Source organism: Hyaena hyaena, unplaced genomic scaffold, assembly GCF_003009895.1.
Source record: "Hyaena hyaena isolate Hyena2069 unplaced genomic scaffold, ASM300989v1 scaffold_439, whole genome shotgun sequence".
Classification (NCBI taxonomy): domain Eukaryota; kingdom Metazoa; phylum Chordata; class Mammalia; order Carnivora; family Hyaenidae; genus Hyaena; species Hyaena hyaena.
In genome coordinates this window covers 76473-94988 of record NW_024081067.1, presented here as the reverse complement: position 1 = coordinate 94988, position 18516 = coordinate 76473, and the positions used below count along the sequence as shown (strand labels likewise).

Here is an 18516-nt window from a genome sequence, read left to right as displayed (position 1 = left end):
ATCCAAATTATCAAATTTTCTGGTGCTTGTGGGATTTTGGAGAGAGGCAGCTAGGTGTTTTATTTTATTTAAACAATTTTTAATGTTTATTTTTGAGAGTGAGACACAGGGGGGAGGAGCAGAGAGAGAGGGAGACACAGAATCTGAAGCAGGTTCCAGGCTCTGAGCTGTCAGCACAGAGCCTGACATGGGGCTTGAACTCACGAACTGCGAGATCGTGACCTGAGCCGAAGTCAGATGCTTAACCAACTGAGCCACCCAGGAACCCTGAGGTGTTTTAATAATTGATAATATGAGGTGGGACAGGAATAAGAAAAGGGATTTCTATCTCTGGCACTAGGTGGCTGTTTTTCAAGATCATTCTAGAAAACTGGTTCCCTTGTTTTGCCTCTGTCTAGAAGCTGGGCTTGGTTACTTTCTGCCTAAAGAAACAGGGTCTTAAAACTCCCTTCTCTGGAGTCCTCATGCAGCACAAGACCGTAAGGGGGCATCTTATGGAGAATTGCTCCATGCCCTGATACCAGCGGTATCAAGAAGCTTCCCTGATGCCAACCCTCTTCTTCTACATACAGATGCTGCTGCAGTGGCCTGATTACAACGGGTACCCTGAGTTCCACTATGAGGAGGTATTTCCATCGGGCTTTGCACTGTTATTCCCCCTAGAATCTCTCTTAGCAGGAAATACTTCCAGAAGGGATATGTGGGGCCAGGTTCGGCTAGGCTGAAGTAACAAACCATGAAATCTCAGTAGCTGAAGACAGTTTTATTTTTCATTATGTCACCATGTAATGAGAATTGGGCAGCTCTCCTTAGGGGCTTTCCGCTACCAGTGACCCCCGTCAGCTTCCATCTTGCCAGCCCTTCCGTCCCAGGGCTTTCTGTCAAGCCACGGTGATGGTGGAGAGAACTCACAGTGTTCCTAACTGCCCCGACCAAGGTAACCGTGCCACTTCCTTTCCCAGTCCATTGGTCAGTCCGTGGCCCTGATCTAAATGCAGGGGAGTGGGGGGCATGTGGGAGAACACCTGGAGGAGGTGGTGAGCATGAACCATCTCTGCCACAAACGAGTTGTGTGTCCTTAGCAGGGTGCGTGGGTTCGTTCTTTCCACAGTCAACAAGCAAATCTGTCTCCGGAACGCATGGCGGTGAGGACTTGAGATGGGACTGAACAGAGCAAAGGAAGGGATGATGGAAGAGAGGGGCTCAAGGGAGAAAATACCAGAAAGTAATTTAATTTTGTCTAGAATTGGATTTAAAATTAATTTTTAGCTTTTTGCATGCAGTGACCACCAATTTATGTGCTTTAATTGTGGTGCCTACTTCGACTAAACTAGGAGCTACTTTACAGATGTCGTTGTATGTCAAGCTAAAAGAGAAATCTGGGAAATTTGAAGTGTTTACACATAAACCACGAGATGAAATAAGAGTCAGGCAAATTTAGTTCTTGTAGACTCAGATTTTGAAAACCAGTATTTGGGTATGGTTAAAATACTGGTTAAAACCAGTATTTGGTGTGGGTTCTCAGCATCCCTACCCAGAAGACTATGGAAGCAATTCACTTCTCTAACACATTGAGGAATCCAGTGTATTTAACATCGGCTTAAGAGTTGAAAGACATCTTACAAATGTAGTCAGTTCTCTCAGGTTACAGATACGGGGACTGAGACCCAGAGCAGTCAAGGCAGAGGCCCAACATTAGGGGCAAAGGTCTGAATGATCAGAGCCCCACTGTGTGCATGTGACACTGGGCTGGGTCCTGGATCCAGGAGGCTACACTGACATTCCTCCACGGCCTGAAGGAGCTGAAGGCAATGCCTGGGGTCTGTTGGCTCCATTCCCCTGCCTTCTGATGATGAGAATTCACATGAGCTGTCTCTCGGTTAAATGGGTGTCTGGTTGTCTCCTTAACATCTCCAGGGAACGTCCTGCTGCTGGTCAGAACACTGCCACCTGTCTTCCTGGGCATTATTCCATCTCACAGATGAGGAAGCAAGGCCATAAGGATCAGGAGTACTTTGTGAGTTAGATCCCAGCTGGGATTTGAATCCATTTCTGATCCATGAACTCACCACGCCCCTCAAGTAGGGGGTGGGGTGGGTGCAGGAGAAGGGTCTCCTGCAAAAAGCACCAGCTAGGTGAGGAGTTAAAGGGGGAGTGGATGTGACCAGGGCTTGGGTGCTACCCAAGAGCGCGAGAACCGGGCTTAGCCTCTTGTAAGCCAGTTAGCAGGATCCAAATACTTTATCTTAGGCTTCTCTGAAGCAATCACTTTTATTCCTGCTATTATTTAATCCCAAAGCAACAGTTTGTGCTACAGTTCTGATTTTTAAAATTTTTTTTTAATATTTATTTTTGAGAGAGACAGAGCATTGGTAGGGGAGGGATAGAAAGAGAGGGAGACACAGAGTCCGAAGCAGGTTCCAGGCTCTGAGCTGTCAGCACAGAGCCCGACTCAGGGCTCAAGCTCATAGGCCGTGAGATCATGACCTGAGCTAAAGTCAGACACCCAACCAACTGAGCCACCCAGGCACCCCTACAGTCCAATTCCTTACACAAAGGGTACTAGTAAATCAAAAAAAAATTTTTAAATGAATAATTTAAACATTGTGGATTGCTATAGCCCTTAAAAAGAAATCAAAGCATCATTTTCAAAATGGGAGACGCATTCTAAATGCAGCTTACTAGCTTGCCACCAGTCATATATTCGTGATCCTCGTTAATACATTATGTGACATGCAAGGCTCCAGCAAAGTGTCATCAAGAAATCAGTTTGATCAGCTAGTGATACAAGAGATTTCATAGGTGGAAGGTAAACAGGGGTTGGTGCTGTAAGTTTCAGTGTATATTGGGCTCTGTGTGTGTGTGAGAGGGAGAGGTGGAAACATTCGGTATGAGCAAGAAAAGGCAGAGACAGATTTCCACCAGGAGCTTTGCATGGAGCTGGAGACGGTGGGTTCCAGGCCACTCACTACCCTTGTTAGGCAAGTCACTTAATTTAGCTGTTGCCCCATGTGAAGAGGGGCTGGTAATCGGTCCTAGCCTTGAGGTTCATGTAGTATTAAATTACCCTGCACGCACAGAGAAAGACTCGGAGTTAGCTGCGGTATTGGTGGGAAGCTTCTGGGGACCTGAGGAAGTCCCCTGTTCCCAGAAGCCCTCCAGGCTCCCCCAGGGTGAGCAGCCTCACAGGGCGGATGTGTGCAGCCCGAGGTGGGACGTGCCAGGCTGGAATGGCACCTTCTCCGGCTGCCGCCCTGGGGACAGGCTGACTCAGGGGCTGGAGGGCGGCCAGGGCCCCAGAGCTTGTTCCACAGCCGCAGCCCAGGAGCTTGCAGAGGCGAGTGGCCCCCTGGCCGGCTGCAGGCTGCGCAGTAGGAGTATGCGGCCACTGTGAAGCGAACCTGACTGAGCTGAAGGTCCTTCTGGGAAGAGTGTGGCAGCCACACGGAGCCAGTGGAGACCCCCATGAGGGCCCCCACTGGATACCCTCTGCGGCCAGTTGGGGGACAGTTTTCTCACCAGAAGGCCGGCTCCCTGCTCCTCAGTCCTCCCTCCTCTGTGCTCACCCAGCCGTGTGCGCTCTCTGGGGAAGGGGCTCTCTGGGCCTCGGCCCTGGCCAGGGGCCATTTTGATGCTGCTGTCCCACGAGCACTGGGGGCAGCCGGCACCCCACTTTCCTCAGCAGGCCCTGCCGCCGGGCAACACTCAAGTCACTCAGCCCAGCTGCTGGCACCTCCACTGTCAGCCTCCCCTGTAGGGCTCTCCCCTCTGGGTTCCTCCCTTCTTTTTCTGGCAGGTTCCCCAGCGTCACTTTCCCTGCTGCAGGGCCTGCATTGGTCTCTTATCCCTCTGTCCTTGCACTTCCACCTGGGCTCTGTGTGCTATCTCCTGAAAGCCACACTTCTTCTCTCTGGTCAAATCCTCTGTCCCCTCACACTCCCTGCTGTGTGTGGGGTCCTCCCCGGGCCCAGCTTGAACAATAATATCTCCTTCAAGTCTTTTCAGTCGGTGCAGGAGGTTTTCCAAAGCAGCCACACCATCAGCACTTACAACTACCTGGGGGTGAGGAGGGGGGAGTGGGGGCAGAATCTCTAAACCACCAGTTCTGTTTTGGGAGAGGGCACTTTGTCATTAGTTATTTTCTAAGCTTTTCTGAGGACCAGAGAGAGAGCAAGAGAGCACCGTCCACTACATTCTGGAAATCAAGTCAGCCCAGAAGCATGAGCCCAGACGTCTGTCCAGCCTGCCCTAAAAGGATAAATACCAGAGGAGCCCCCTCTGGACCCACGGGGGCTGCACAGCTGGCGCTCTGCATGCCCTGGGACGTGAGATTTTATTAAGATGCCCATTCCAGAGGCAGCCAAGCTGAAGAAACTACAGGGAGGGACATAAAAATAAACACAGCAAATTAAAAATAAAGAGAGGCGATTCTTCATTCTTTCCACCCTCTTTGAGGGCAGATGGGATGATGGCTTTGGGCTGGGGCAGCTCAGCTGGTGTCACCCAAGCGGCCTGAGCAAAGATCACTCCATATTAATACATCTATGGATGGAAGCCAAAACCCAGGCCATTTTAGGTTAGGTAAATTCACAGAGCAGAAGGAAGCCATTCTCCTGCCCAACAGCACATTTTAATATGAAGCCACTTGCCTTGGACTCCCCCTTGGTGTTTAGTAATGCTGTCAGTAAACTCCTCTTGAATGTTCACCTAAACTCTTCACGCTGTGATTCAAGCCACATCCTCTTGTTCTCTGCTCCTGATAAGAGGAGGCACCATTTTCTTGTAATCCACTAGAACGCAATGTGTTGTAACCACCATAATTACTTCTCTTTCCCAACCAGGCAAAAAGGACTTACTGGCCACCACAGCTTGGTGGTGTCTTGTCTCCCTGTGCCTGGTTGACTGAAGGCTGCCATCAGCCTCCTCATCTGCCACTGCCTTTCCTCCTGGCCCTCCTTCTTCTGCCACATTTAGTCAGAACATCCTGCGGGAGGAACGTTCTCTCTGAAATAATAAACCTCACCACAAAACACAACATCATGGGCATAATGATTACATCCGAGGCTTCCTGGTTTTCGTTTTCGATGTCACTGTGACGTGGTATCTTCTTACCAAATTGGCCAGCCCCATTTTAACTCTCACTTTGTCATTATTTAATTCCTCGGTGAATGGATTTCTTGTCAGCCATGGATATCACTTCTGGATTCTCTCTCTCTCTCACTCTTTTTACTTGGAAAGAATGTCTCAAAAGCATACTGTAGAAGTCTCATATTTATTTTACACTTTATTTCACCATAAGGGAAAAGACCCACAAGTTTGTAGCTGAATGAGACCTTCTCTTGTTTTAGACACCAATGTTTTACTGGAAACTTCTGCATTATCTGTCAGGAGGCTCACCACACCTAGAACTCCCCCAGAAACAATGGCCTCTGCACTCATGACAGATGATAACTGGTGGAGGGGGGGTCGTTGATTTACCTTGCCATCCCGATCAGGTCTGAATCTCATTTCCTGTCAATAGCCTGATACATCCCCATCCCCCAGCACTCCCCAGCAAACCCTTCCCAGCCGCACACCTTCCCAGTGCCTGGAAAGCATCCCCATGGCACCATACCCAGCCTTCCTCTATAAATGCCCATTCACGCCCTCAAAGCCAACACAATTGTCATGTCCCCCACCACCTTCCCAGCAAAGCTGTCCCAACAGTCTTCCTTGGCAGAACTGGGTTCTCTGAGGTCCTACAGCCCTTCTTTCTATGAAAGTCCTGTCTTTCTGTAGCCTAGAAAAGTTTTCTGCTTACCCACCTCTACCCAGGAGTCTAACAACCCTTATTGGACAGTAAGGACAGTGGTGACCACATTTGCCATGGGGGCGAGCAGCAGTGCTGACTATCTCTGTCCCCAACATCCTTGGTCCAGCGCAGACCTAAGAGCTCCAGCAGTGTTGGCCGTTGGTCGGTGTTGGTAGAACAAATGAACAATCATATTGTTGAGCTATTTTTTTTTTAATTTTTCACAAAGAGCTCTAGAAGGCAAGTCGTTTATCATCTCCCCTCCCTGAAATGACACGGCATGATAGACAGTGTAGGATGCTGAGATGCCTGCTCTTTCTTCTCTTCCCACAGCAGGCCCCAGGGAACCCAACGCAAGGCCCACACCATGTGTCCTCTGCAAATTGTAGCTGCTCAGTCCACACTCAGCAGTACCAGCACTGCTGAAGTCAGGGTCGTCTGTCCAGAAGATCCCACCTTGGATCCCAAGATCCAGAAGGGGATCCAGATGGGGGAATCCACACAGGGTTTAACTTACAGAGACAAAGAACAGTGCCATGGCCGGAGGCAAAGGTCTGTGACTGCAAAGGTCAAATGTCTTAGACTAGGGTAGAGGCAGGAATATGAGGTCACCTCTGAATTGCTGAAGAGGTGGCTTTTTAAAAACAAATGGGGAGGGGGGCGTGCAGATCACAATGTTCACAACAAAAGAGTGCTGCTTGGGATCCCAGACCTGAGCAGGCGGAAGCAAAGTCTGGGCTAACAGAGCCAGAACTTTATTCACAGTAGAACAGTCCTAATCTAAAATTCTAGAACTTAAGATCAATGTCTTTTAAGAATGAGAATCCATAAACCTATCAGACCAGCTGACAGTAAAAGGAAAAAAAAATTCTCTATTAAAACAAAACAACACAAAAAATGTCAACTCAATCTTTCTCCACTCCCAATATCCCTCCCACCCTATTAAAAAATATAGATCATGAAAGTCAGGCACACTTGCACACACTCAACTATGCAAACAAAATGCAAAATACCCAAGGGAACCTTAGGGATCACCTAAGGGTTTTTCACTAGCTCCCCAGATGTTCTTTCTGTTTTTCTAGAAAAAAAAAAATAGGCTCTGACAGGTATGTCGAAGCAGTAAAGGTTGAAGTCGGCTAAGATCCCCTTCCTCGGCCTCCTTGCTTACTATCAATGTGGAAGAATATGGACAATAAGTCAAGAAGAAAGGCCGAGGCTGGTGTTCTCTGGCGGACACGCTACCTCATTGTCCTGCAACCTGGGGGTCCTCCCCAGGGAGCACTAAGCTTGGTTCACGCAGCAGCCCTGCCCATGGGCTCTGCTCCAAAGCATGAAGCTCAGGGAGGAGGGCGTGGGGAGGCTATTCCTGGAGGCAAAGTTTTACTGCTTGCGGGCGGGCAAACGCAAACCTGAAGCAAACCATCGTGAGATGTCTGAGGAACACAGACTGCGGAATTGGCAGAGAAGATGTAGCTCAACACTGTGCTTTAGAGAAAATCTGTCTGTGAAGAGAGCAGAGGTCATCTGCCCAGGATGCCGACTCCCAGAGTTTTCCCCGTTGTTGGCCTAAATCAGTTGATCAGTCCACTGACAAGTCCACTGTTTCTGACCAAGGTCTGTCATCTGAAATGGAAAAGCATTTGTTTCCAGATGGTGAGAAGCTCCCACGCAACGAGCCTCCCCTGGAAAAGCCAGGCTGGGAAATGCAGAACGAGATTGCACACTCACTACTCCCTAGGGTGCTCTGAAAGCTTGAAAAATCTGTTTCTCTGCCTTATCCTACAGACATTTCCCCCACATTTTGTAGAATAAATAGTTCAAATTAGAATGAAAAACCCAGGCAAGGACAGTTGCTGGCCTGAAAATGTGCTCTGCCTCTTAACCGTGACTCATACAACTTACACTCACAATTCCTTCCCAGGCTCAAGGGCGGAGGGGAGTGTGACATGCCGCGCCAGCACAGGGACTCTGGGGACAGAAGTTAGACACCAGCCCTAACCCCTTATATATTAAATTTATCTTCATAAATAGAGCATCCTAACTCAAGTGACCATAATAGAAAAGACCAAAGTGTGAGTTCTTTTTTCCTCAAATATCTACACAAACTTTCAAATAGCTAATAAACTTTACCCACATGGCAGACTTGACATCTCCATATGAGAGCTTCAACTGCCATGATAGTCAAGGCCAAGTCTCAGACCCAGATACCCATCCCTACTGGGCAATGAGGACTAAGATGAAGAGCTCATTTGGGCTCATGACAGAATTCCTTTAAACCAAAGCCCAATTTGATTTTAAATTATTTGTTTCCCCTCCCCCACCAACTCGTTTCACACACAAGTTCTCAAGGTCACACCTATGATATAAAGTGGGCCCACAAGACCAACAGATGTGGTCAGTTGGCTTGGCTACCTTGCCCACCAGTTACTGATGTGACTACCTTTCTCTTGGATGAGTCTCTGGGCTATACTGTTGATCCTCAATGTAGGAAGCAGTATCATCTAGATAATAGACTGAAGGGCTAGGTGTCTACATTGAAGTTCATCTTGATGGTTGCCATAAAGCCTATCTTTTAGCCATCCTAGGAAATTTGGATTAAGTTTCCCTATTCTCCTCCCCTGTCAAGAATATATTAACTTTGCTCAATCACATCAGACCACATTGGTTAGAAGACTGTGGCCGCTAAAAGAAATTGGAGCAAACGGATGAACAGCCTGTTAGAAAATACCAAGGGTGGCGAACCCTCCATGGAGCCCTCAGAGCTCGTCCCTTGAAGGCACAGCATCCAAGGAGGTTGGCGACGGCAGGGCCTCCGTGTTCTTGGCGTTGTGGTGGATGTGACTTTGCTTCCGGGACTTCCAGGAATGTGTCCTGTCCCAGTCTGTGGCCACTGTCTCATTGTCCCAGATGGTCGAGGTCTCTGTGTCACTCAGGTAGCCTGGCTGGCCCGTGTAATGCGTGGGGTAGATGAGCAAGGGTTCTGCCGAGAAGGCTTTCAAGTCCCTGGATTCATAGTACTCCTTGTACTCAGCTCTGCAAACAAGAGGTGTAGGGGTGTGTGAGGAGGTAGGACACTTAGAGAACTGGGGGAAAGAGCAGAGGGGCCCTGCTGCTTATCTCTTAAAGGGTCACGGATGCCTTTGATTATTTTTAAAGTTGTGTCCGTTGTGGGAAAGTTTAGTCTACAAACACAATAAAAGTTTCTTTAAGCTATTTCAGATGACCTAGACAAACACACAAAGAGAAACTTCAGTCGAGATGTTTCTGTGGTCTTTGGATGGACTCGTTTAAAAAATGGATTTCAGGTCTTATTCGAAAAGCTAAGAGCGAAGCTCTGACCATAAGGATAGACCAATGTGATATCTGTGTGGCAAATGCCCCGGTCCTGGGTTAATAAATTAGCTGAGATCTGAATGGCAGTGGTATGATGAGTCAAACAGTGTCAGCTTGGAGGCATGCCAATGTGGCTTTGCAGCCCAGCTCCCTGTGAGTGTCGAGTGGAGGATGACTCAGTGTCCCCCACAGGGCTCCTGTGCACATTGTATGAAGGGACATCTGCTTAGGTCCTAGGTCAGTCTGTGCACCATAGGTGTTAGTTTTCATTCTGTTACAGAGATGACAGTTGACCTCCATGTGCCTGCTAGGACACAGGTACAAGGTCAGTTGCATCAAAGAGGGTGAGGAACCCCACCTTTACTGAGGAGAGGAGACAAAATGAGCAAGACACAGGACGGGAATTTTCAACCACTAAAAGGAAGCCCATCTAGAAAGGAGAACACCCAGCAACTGAGGGAAGGAGCCGAGGTTAGAACCTGGTCTCCTGCTCCATTAATAAATGTAGGAATCACTGATTGAGTAGCTATTATGTGTAGAGTTTGGCCTAGGTCCTAAGGACACAGAGATGTGAGACTGTCCCTGCCTCAGTGGGCTCACAGGTTACTGGGGAGACTGGACAGGTAAACCACCAATCTCCATACCCTTTGATAAACACTAGGTCAGAGTCTGCATCTGTGCTGTGGGCACCGGGAGCACCACACTGCCTTCTTCACCAGATGCCCTGCTCAGGGGTCACCTCCACCCTCCCTGAGCCTCTAACGCATCTCTGTGATTGTGAGTCTCACCATACATCATGAGGACTGTTCGTGAGTCTGAATTCCCAACCAGACTGTGAGCTCTGCCTGGACAACAACTACACACAATGGACTGAGAAATGAACTGACAACTTTGAGGTGCTCGGGAAGATGACCTTCACCTTCAGGTGTATGAGTTTATGGAAAAAAAGAAGATTGAAAACAAGGAGAGGACCGAGCATATTATATCCAGTTACTACGCACCGGAAATGACAGTGGACACTTATGCAAGGCTCACCTTTTCTGCCTCATCTTCCCTATCTGTAAAGGGGGATAATCACTCAAGTCAGCCCCTCTGGGTCATGATTATAGAAAGATCATTTGGCAAAGCAGTACATCTTTAGAAAATGTCATGTACGACCGAGAAACCGAGTAGCAGAAAAAATGAGAGAGCTGTGCCCAAGGGACAGGCAGGCAGTGCAGGGAGACTCACACGGGATGCTTGTTGTACATGATCGGCAGGAACTCATCCACTGGCAGCATCTTCCCAAAAGGATCAGCTCCGACGAGCTTCTGGGCTCCTTCCAGAGAGATGACGTAGCCCAGCGTCCAATAGGAGTAGTCAGCTTCGACCAGATTTCCCACGTTGGGTACTGCCTTCTCTGGCTCCTTCACCTGCATCCTCTTCCTACCAATATAACTAAAAGGAAGTAGAAGACGAGAACATTCCAAGTTGAAGATAAGGATCCATAAGAACGGGGCACAGGTTTACAGATACTTTAGAAAGCTTGGACCAGCTGTGTCTTATATTAAATGGATCATGCCACAAAGTGAGTGCATCCCATCGCCAGCCGTGACTGCCACCTGCCATCAATGGGGCCATTTTCCTGGTCCCATTTAGCAACATCCCAACTGCTCTTGTCTACCGCTGTGCTCCAGCTGTAGAGAGACTACGAGATCTCTCAGACCATTTCCCAGAGAGGGCTTGGGACTTCCAGCTGTGTTTACAGAGGTTGGAAATGGACAAAAAAAAAGCCAGATGTGGGAATCCTGAGTTTTTTGTTTTCAAGTCCCTAGAGTTTCAGACTTCCATCTTTTTCGGACAGCTGTCCAGACGCTGGCGGTAAACACAGGACAGAAGAGGCTATGGGAAACAGTCTACAGTAAAAGACTTGAAAAGCCAGAGTGGCCCCCAAGGTATCCTTCCTGGGGAGAATGAATAAGAAAGCCTGCCTGGCTTCTTCCTCCTCACATGCACCTAGTTCTGCCCTCACTGTGCTCTGAGGAAAGCACCCGGGCAGGTCCTGTCCTCTTCAAACAACTTCTGCAACACAAGACGCACCCTTAGCGACTCCGGCTTTGCCGTCGTCTATGCACACATCTGTGATCCGTGACTTTCGTCTGGAACCTGTTTGTTTTCCACTTGCCTGGAGCAAGTTCAGGAGGTGCCTGCTTCCTGCCTTGAGGTAAAGCTGACTTCCTGTATTTTGCCTTCAAACCATCTCTTTCATCGTGTAAAGGATTCCTCTTTTCCAAACATCCGGGGGTTTGTAGAAGGAGCCTATGTCCACCTCCGTTCTTCTCAGGACATCAAACACCACGCCTTCTCAGTCACTGTCCCCTCGGACTCAAGAGTCTAAATTTCTCTCGTGTACCATCACGTAGAAGAGAAATTCCCACTGAGCACTTGAGATGTGGCTCGAGGGACAGTCTGTACTCAACTGATTCATTTCATGCAGTTTGACATTTTAAAATAAAATTGAAAATCATGCCATTTGCAGCAATGTGGATGGAACTGGAGGGTATGATGCTGAGTGAAATAAGCCAGTCAGAGAAAGACAGATACCATATGTTTTCACTCATATGTGGATCTTGAGAAACTGAATAGAAGACCATGGGGGAAGGGACGGGAAAAAATAGGTACAGAGACGAAGGGAGACTCCCTCCCATAAGAGACTCTTAAATACAGAGAACAAACTGGGGGTTGATGTGGGGTGGGGCAGGGGGTAAATGGGTGATGGCCATTGAAGAGGGCACTTGTGGGGTAAGCACTGGGTGTTGTATGGAAGCCAATTTGACAATAAATTATATTAAAAAATAAAATAAAATAAAATTGAAGAAGTGTAAAATATTTTTTTCCTTAAAATCATTTCAGTAGGAGAAGAAGCTGTTTACTGGAGCAGTTGAAAACCTGGCATCTAGATTGAGATGTTTTGTAGGCATAAAACGCTGGATGTTAAAGATGGTAGAAAAACAATGTAAACTATCTCATTAATAGTTTTTAAATATTGATCACCTATTAAAGTAATCACATTTAGAGATGTCGGGTTAAATAAAATGTATTATTAATTTCCCTTAACGTCTTTTTCCATTTGAATGGGATCACTAGAAAATTTTAAGTGACGTAAGTGGCTCTATTCCTGTTGGACAGCACTGCCCTAGATGATTCCAGTGGGTTAGTTTACTCTTTCCATTTCCTATTTCCTTTTCCTGGAGAAATGTCACATAGCAGCCACGGGCCACGGGGAGCTTATCAGCTTTCATGTTTGGAGTGTCAGTAATATTTGTATCTTACTCATTTCAGAAAGCCTACACGTGAAAAATTTGTAACCACTGCCATTCTTTAATAGTATGTGACTGGTATCAATGGAATCTTTTGACTTCATCAGTCTGTGAAATTTAGAAAAGATTTTCGGACCTCTTGGTACTTTCTCCCAAGAAATACACCAGCTAGGCTACTAGTGGGTAAGGACCTGTGCCCACCATAAGCCCGCCGTAAGGACTCCCCAGGTGACTCTCCTGATTCCGAGGCTTAGGCGAAAGTTGCCTCTGCGCAGGTCATGTGTGTGAAATGGCTTCCAGGCTCCGTGCCTATGAGGCGTAGTGACAAGCTACAGAGCCATAGACTCAGAAAGGCTGAGGTGTGAGGACTTCTGGAGGATTATGGGAACAAACAAGGATCCTCAGGGACAGTGCAGAATCTAATCACATGGCTGACGTGTGACAGGGATCCAGGCTCTTTTTATTACACATAGTACTGATTTCTGGGTCTATGCCCCATGGATTAGTTCAGCCATTACTAGGTTTTTTCTGGGGTCGGAATGGCATGTTTTCTGAGAGAACAAGTATTCCAGCTGAGCCAGTAGTTAAGTTTCCCTCCGAGGATGGGAGGCGTAAGGACAGCTTGGCTGTGGCAGCCGCTCCAGAGGAACAATTGAGTTGATGCAATTGCCTTTGACACACAGCTGGGAAGCCAGGGTAGTGCTTGGGAACGTTCTGCCTCATTAGAGAGAAGTAAACAGCATCATTTGGTTTAAAAAGAAAATGAAGGGAGAGGGAGAGACACAGAGAGAGGGAAACAGAGGACAGAGGGAGAGAGAGAGAGAGAGAGAGAGAGAGAACTTAATTCCCAGAGACAGCTACCAAAGCATTAACTAAATGTCAATTCAGAATGAGCATTACCCTGGTAAGCCTGGGTTTCCTACGACAGCCTCGGACTCCCCATCAAACCCAGCTCAGCATTCTTCCGGTTTGCACTGCACGCTTCCCTTCCCAAGAGAGGCACTCCTATGCTGACCTGTAGCCCCCATACTGTCTGCTCTCAAGTGTGACACGGGACTCCTGCCCTTGAATAAATGCCTCCTCCTCTCTTTGCACAGCTCTCCCTGCACCTGTTGCCTCGCTGGTGAGATTTCTGCTGTGCTCCCACGTGAGCACTCAATCTGAAGACCCCTGACCTGCAGGCAGGCTCCAGGTCTCGCAAACAATCGTCCACAGTTTTGTTCTCAGCCTGCAGAGCATAGAGATGCAGAAACCAGGGTCTATTCTCCACTCACTTCTTGTTCCTGGGAACATTTATGGAGACAATTTCCATTTATCCAGGAAAGTGGAAGCTTGAGCTTTCCTATCAACTTGGTGCGGGGAGGGTTGCTGCCCCTTGGAAAGGACTGGGGCCTCTCAGTGCTCTGGGATAAGCTTGACTTGTCACTCACATCAGTTCCCAGTCCAGCTGAGCCTGGTCAATGTCATCCATCAGCTTCATCAGCTTCTTCTTAAACTGATGTTCAAAGCGCACATCATCCTCAATAACCAGAGTCTTTTCCAGCTCTCGGTCAATTACCTGTAAAGGTCATCAGTGGGAAGATACCCTATGAGACATCCTATACTGGTTTTATATTTAAATTTTTTAAATGTTTGTTTATTTTTGAGAGAGAGCGAGAGACAGAGTGAGAGCAGGGGAGGGGCAGAAAGAGAGAGAGGGAGACATAGAATCTGAAGCAGGCTCCAGGTTCTAAGCTGTCAGCACAGAGCCCGATGTGGGACTAGAACTCATGAACTGCGAGATCAAGTCCTAAGCCGAAGTCGGACACTTAAACGACTGAGCCCCACAGGCGCCCCCATACCTATTTTTTATTAGGTAAATACATCTTAAAAAGTCAAGAATATAGTAGCAGAGTATGTAATAGCTCATAGCTGGAATCTAAGCAAACGGCATCCAATCATAGAATGGCTACATATGCGGGTGTTTATTTATGGCAATGAGAATGCATGATGTAGAGTTAAATGCAATGTTACAGATGAATCTCACAAATGAAATGATCCAGAAAGGATACACCTCAGTACCCTATATGGCCTGTAAACAAAAGTACAAAAGCAGACAAAACTATTCTGTGCTGTTAGGAGTCAAATGGGATTACCCCTGGGGACTGCTCCCTTGAAGGGAATATGGAGAGGGTGCTTCTGGGGTGCTGGCTACCTGTTTCTTGGTCTGGGTACTGGTTAACATGGCTGTATTGTTGTTCGGTTTGTGAAATTTCTTTGGCCTGTATTTTATGATCTATATAATTTTATACATATCTATTACATTTCACTTAAATTTTAAAGAAAAAAAAAGATAGACATAGACTGGGTCATTGAAAGAGAGAAGGCATTCAGAGGCCCTTCATTTAGGGACCTTCTCTTTTCTTGTATCAAGGTCCCCCCCTCCCCCCCCCCCACATACACACCAATACCTCCTTTCATCAATGTCTAATCTCTGAGCCATGGTTTCCAGGTCTGGCGTTCCCACTTCTTGCAAAGATATTTAATTTAATATCTTTAGATATTTAATTATTTTCTCTTGGGTAAAATGGGCCCATGCCTCCTGACCCACTTCATATGATTTTTGTGTGACTCCTTGTATAAAATCGTTTAACAAATAATGACATGCTAGATACACACAATACCAGGCATTCCTATTAAGGATAAGGATGTATCAGTAAGAGTGTAGCCTCCTGAAAAATGGCATCTTTCCCTGTTATCATCCCAAGTGGCAACGATGCTACCCTCACCTGTTTGTTGCTGGCCGTGTGTCAGAGGGAGACACAAGGCAACAGAAACCTCCAAGGATACTTCTAGAACAGTTGAGGGTCTACTTTACATCTGGCCCTAACTCGCCTACAAAGTGCCACTCTCCTTACTCCTCATTACAAAAATGTGCATCTAAATAAAGCATTATTAGGGCACCTGAGTGACTCAGTTGAGTGTCTGATTCTTGATTTCAGCTCAGGTCATGATCCGAGGGTCGTGGGATTGAGCTCTGCATTGAGCTCCATGCTAAGCATAGAGCCTGCTTAAGATTTTTTTTTTTTCTCTCTCTTCCCCTCTGCCCCTTTCTCCTGCTTGTGCTCTCTTAAGTAAGTAAGTAAGTAAGTAAATAAATAAATAAATAAATGCATTATTTACCTCTTTCCAGACAGAGTGGTGGCTAAGAAAGCAGCCGATTTCACCCCTTGTTAGAGGCCTGGAGGAGTAGGGATCTCGATATCCAGGCAGCATTTCAATATTCAGGGCCTTCAGCTGGCTTGTGTTGAGTGCCCTGCAAGACAGAGAACATGTCTGAAAATTAACACGTTGAGATGTCCCCACCACTGAAGGCAGAAAAAGAGAGTTCTGGATGTTCCCCAGAGCCTTCCGGCACACTGAGGAAGACTTCTTAGGTTTCCCATCAGTCCTCAGGAGCTCATCATGGTTAACGCGTCATGGTAGCATTACAAGCTTTTGTGAAGACAAGAGGTGTGTTATACATAGCGTGTCTTTCACAATTGCCAATGTACTTCTAAGTATCACCAGATTTTTGACAGCTTTCAGAAAATATTTTCCTAATGAAGGAAGATGGCTAATAGCATTAAATACTAAAGGGCATCAAGACAGAAGGGAACTATGTACAGTATTTTTCCTTTGAACATTATTTTTTTTTCAAAAAAGGTTAAGAACAAAAATAGCAGAGACAATCGTGTGAGCAGAGAGAAGTGACTCACGACATACAAAGAATTCTCAATAAGATTATCTGCTGATTCTCAGAAGCCATGGAGCTCACAGGCAGTAGGTTGGCCTATTGAAAATGCTACCCAAAAAAGACTGTCAGCCAAAAATTCTGTGTCTATTTGAACTGTCCTTCAAAAATGAAGGATAAATTAAAATATTTCCAGATAAACAAAAACTGAGGGTTCGTCACTAGCAGATCTGCTCTATAAGAAATGCCAAAGGAGTGCTCAGGCCAACGTGAAAGGAAATTAGAGAGTGATAGAGATCCATCTAAAGAAATAATGATCATGGGGACCTGTAACTGCATAGGGAAATGTAAATAACAGTAGAAATGCTTTTCATTTATAACTCTTTTTTCTTTTATCTGAATTAAATTATCGTTGCATAACACAATAATTATAAGTCTGTGTTAATGGGCACATAATGTAGAAAGAAGCTATCTGTTTGACAACAATAGAACAAAGGAAGGAGGAAATAACAAAGCAACATAAGAAGCTAAGTTTTTGTACGCCGCTGAAATTAAGTTGTTTTTTTTTCGAGATAGAACTGACATAATATTAGTTTCCAGCATATGCTATAATGACTTGATATTTGTATATATTATGAAATGATCAACACAGTAAGTCTAGTTAACATCCATCACCACACATAGTTACAAAAATTTTTTTTCTTGTGATGAGAACTTTTAAGATCTACTCTTAGCAACTGTCAAATATGCAATACACTATTGTTGTATTAACTATAGTCATCATGGTGTACATTACATCTCCATGACTTGTTTATTTTATAACTTAAAAGTCTGTACCTTTCCACCTGTTACCAATTTCATCCACCTTCCAATCCTGCCTCTGACAATTACCAATCTGCTCTCTTCATGAATGAATTTGGTTTTTTTTTCTCTTTAGATTCTACATATAAATGAGACCATGTGGTATTTGTCTTTTTCTGTCTCACTAGTTCTACTTAGCATAATGCCTTCAAAATCCATCTATGTTGTTACAAATGGCAGGGCTTCCTTTTTTAATGGAAAGATAATATTTCATTGTATGTATTTATATCTTTTTTATCCATTCATCCACCTGTTGGACTCTTAGGTTGGCTCTCATAAATAATGCTGCAATGAACATGGAATGCATATTTTTTTTAGTTTGCCTTTTCATTTTCTTTGGATAAATACTCACAAGTGGAATTGCTGGATCATATGGTAGCTCTGTTTTTAATTTTTTGAGGAACCCCATACTATTTTCCATAGTGGCTACACCAATTTACATTCCTACCAACAGTCCATCAATGTTCCCTTTACTTCCTTGCCAAAACTTGTTATTTCTTGTCTTTCTGATAATAGTCATTCTAATATGGGTGAGGTGATATCTCATTGAGATTTTGATTTGCATTCCCCTGGTAATTAGTGATGTTGAGTACCTTTTAATGTACCTGTTGACCATCTATGTCTTCTTTGGAAAAATATCTACTTAGATCTCTGCTCATTTTTTAATCAAGCTGGTTGGTTTTTGTTGTTGTTGTTGCTTTTGCTATTGATCTGAATGAGTTCTTTTTATATTGTAGAAATTAACTCCTTATCAGATACGTAATTTTTCATATATTGATGAATATTTTCAAATATTTCATATGTTGATGATATTTCAAATATTTTCTCCCATTAGGTGGGTTGTGTTTTTCATTTTGTTGATAGATTCTTTTGCTGTGTAGTCCCACCTGTTTGTTTTTGCTTTTGGCATCAAATCCAAAAAAACCAATGGCATGACTGATGTCTAAGAGCATATGCCCTATATTTTCTTCTAGGAGTTTAGTATTAATATAAATTAGATTTCTATCAATTAAAATGTTAATTGCAATCAATCACTGAGAAAATAACTTAAAAAATGTAGTAAAAGAAAAAAACAAAGGAACCAAAATAGTAGAGTAGAAGGTATCTTCTCAACACAAAAAGGCAACAATGAAAAAGAGAAGGATTAAAAAGATGTAAAACATATAGGAAACAAATGGAAAATGGCAGATATAAATCCTACTTTATCAGTAATTACATTAAATATGAACAGATAAACCCCACAATCAAAGGCTGAGCTCAGCACAATTAGTTTTTAGGAACATGATTCAACTATGTGCTGTCTACAAGAAAAAGACTAGATTCAAAGAAATGAATAGGTTCAAAGTGAAAGGATGAAAACAGATATACTATGTAACCAGTAACCAGAGAGGGAGGAGCTATATCAATACCTGACAAAATAAACTTTTAAACAAAAGCAATTATTAGAGATGAAGAAGAACATTTTATAATAATAATAAAAAAAAGAAATAGGGCACCTGGGTGGCTTGGTCGATTTAGTG

General features: G+C 45.2%; 1 protein-coding gene across 1 annotated transcript in view; it reads right to left on the bottom strand.

Moving 5' to 3' along the window:
• Positions 1-5931: 5931 nt before the first annotated feature.
• The window catches only part of COLGALT2 (collagen beta(1-O)galactosyltransferase 2), a 45833-nt gene continuing 33248 nt past the window's right edge, over positions 5932-18516 (bottom strand). Inside the window, exons 8-11 of the mRNA XM_039252972.1 lie at positions 15586-15718; positions 13854-13981; positions 10355-10561; positions 5932-8824 (exon numbers count right to left, since the gene is read on the bottom strand). Of these exons, the coding sequence (XP_039108903.1) occupies positions 8548-8824; positions 10355-10561; positions 13854-13981; positions 15586-15718 (745 nt within the window). The 3' untranslated portion in view covers positions 5932-8547. The remainder of the gene's footprint in view (positions 8825-10354; positions 10562-13853; positions 13982-15585; positions 15719-18516) is intronic.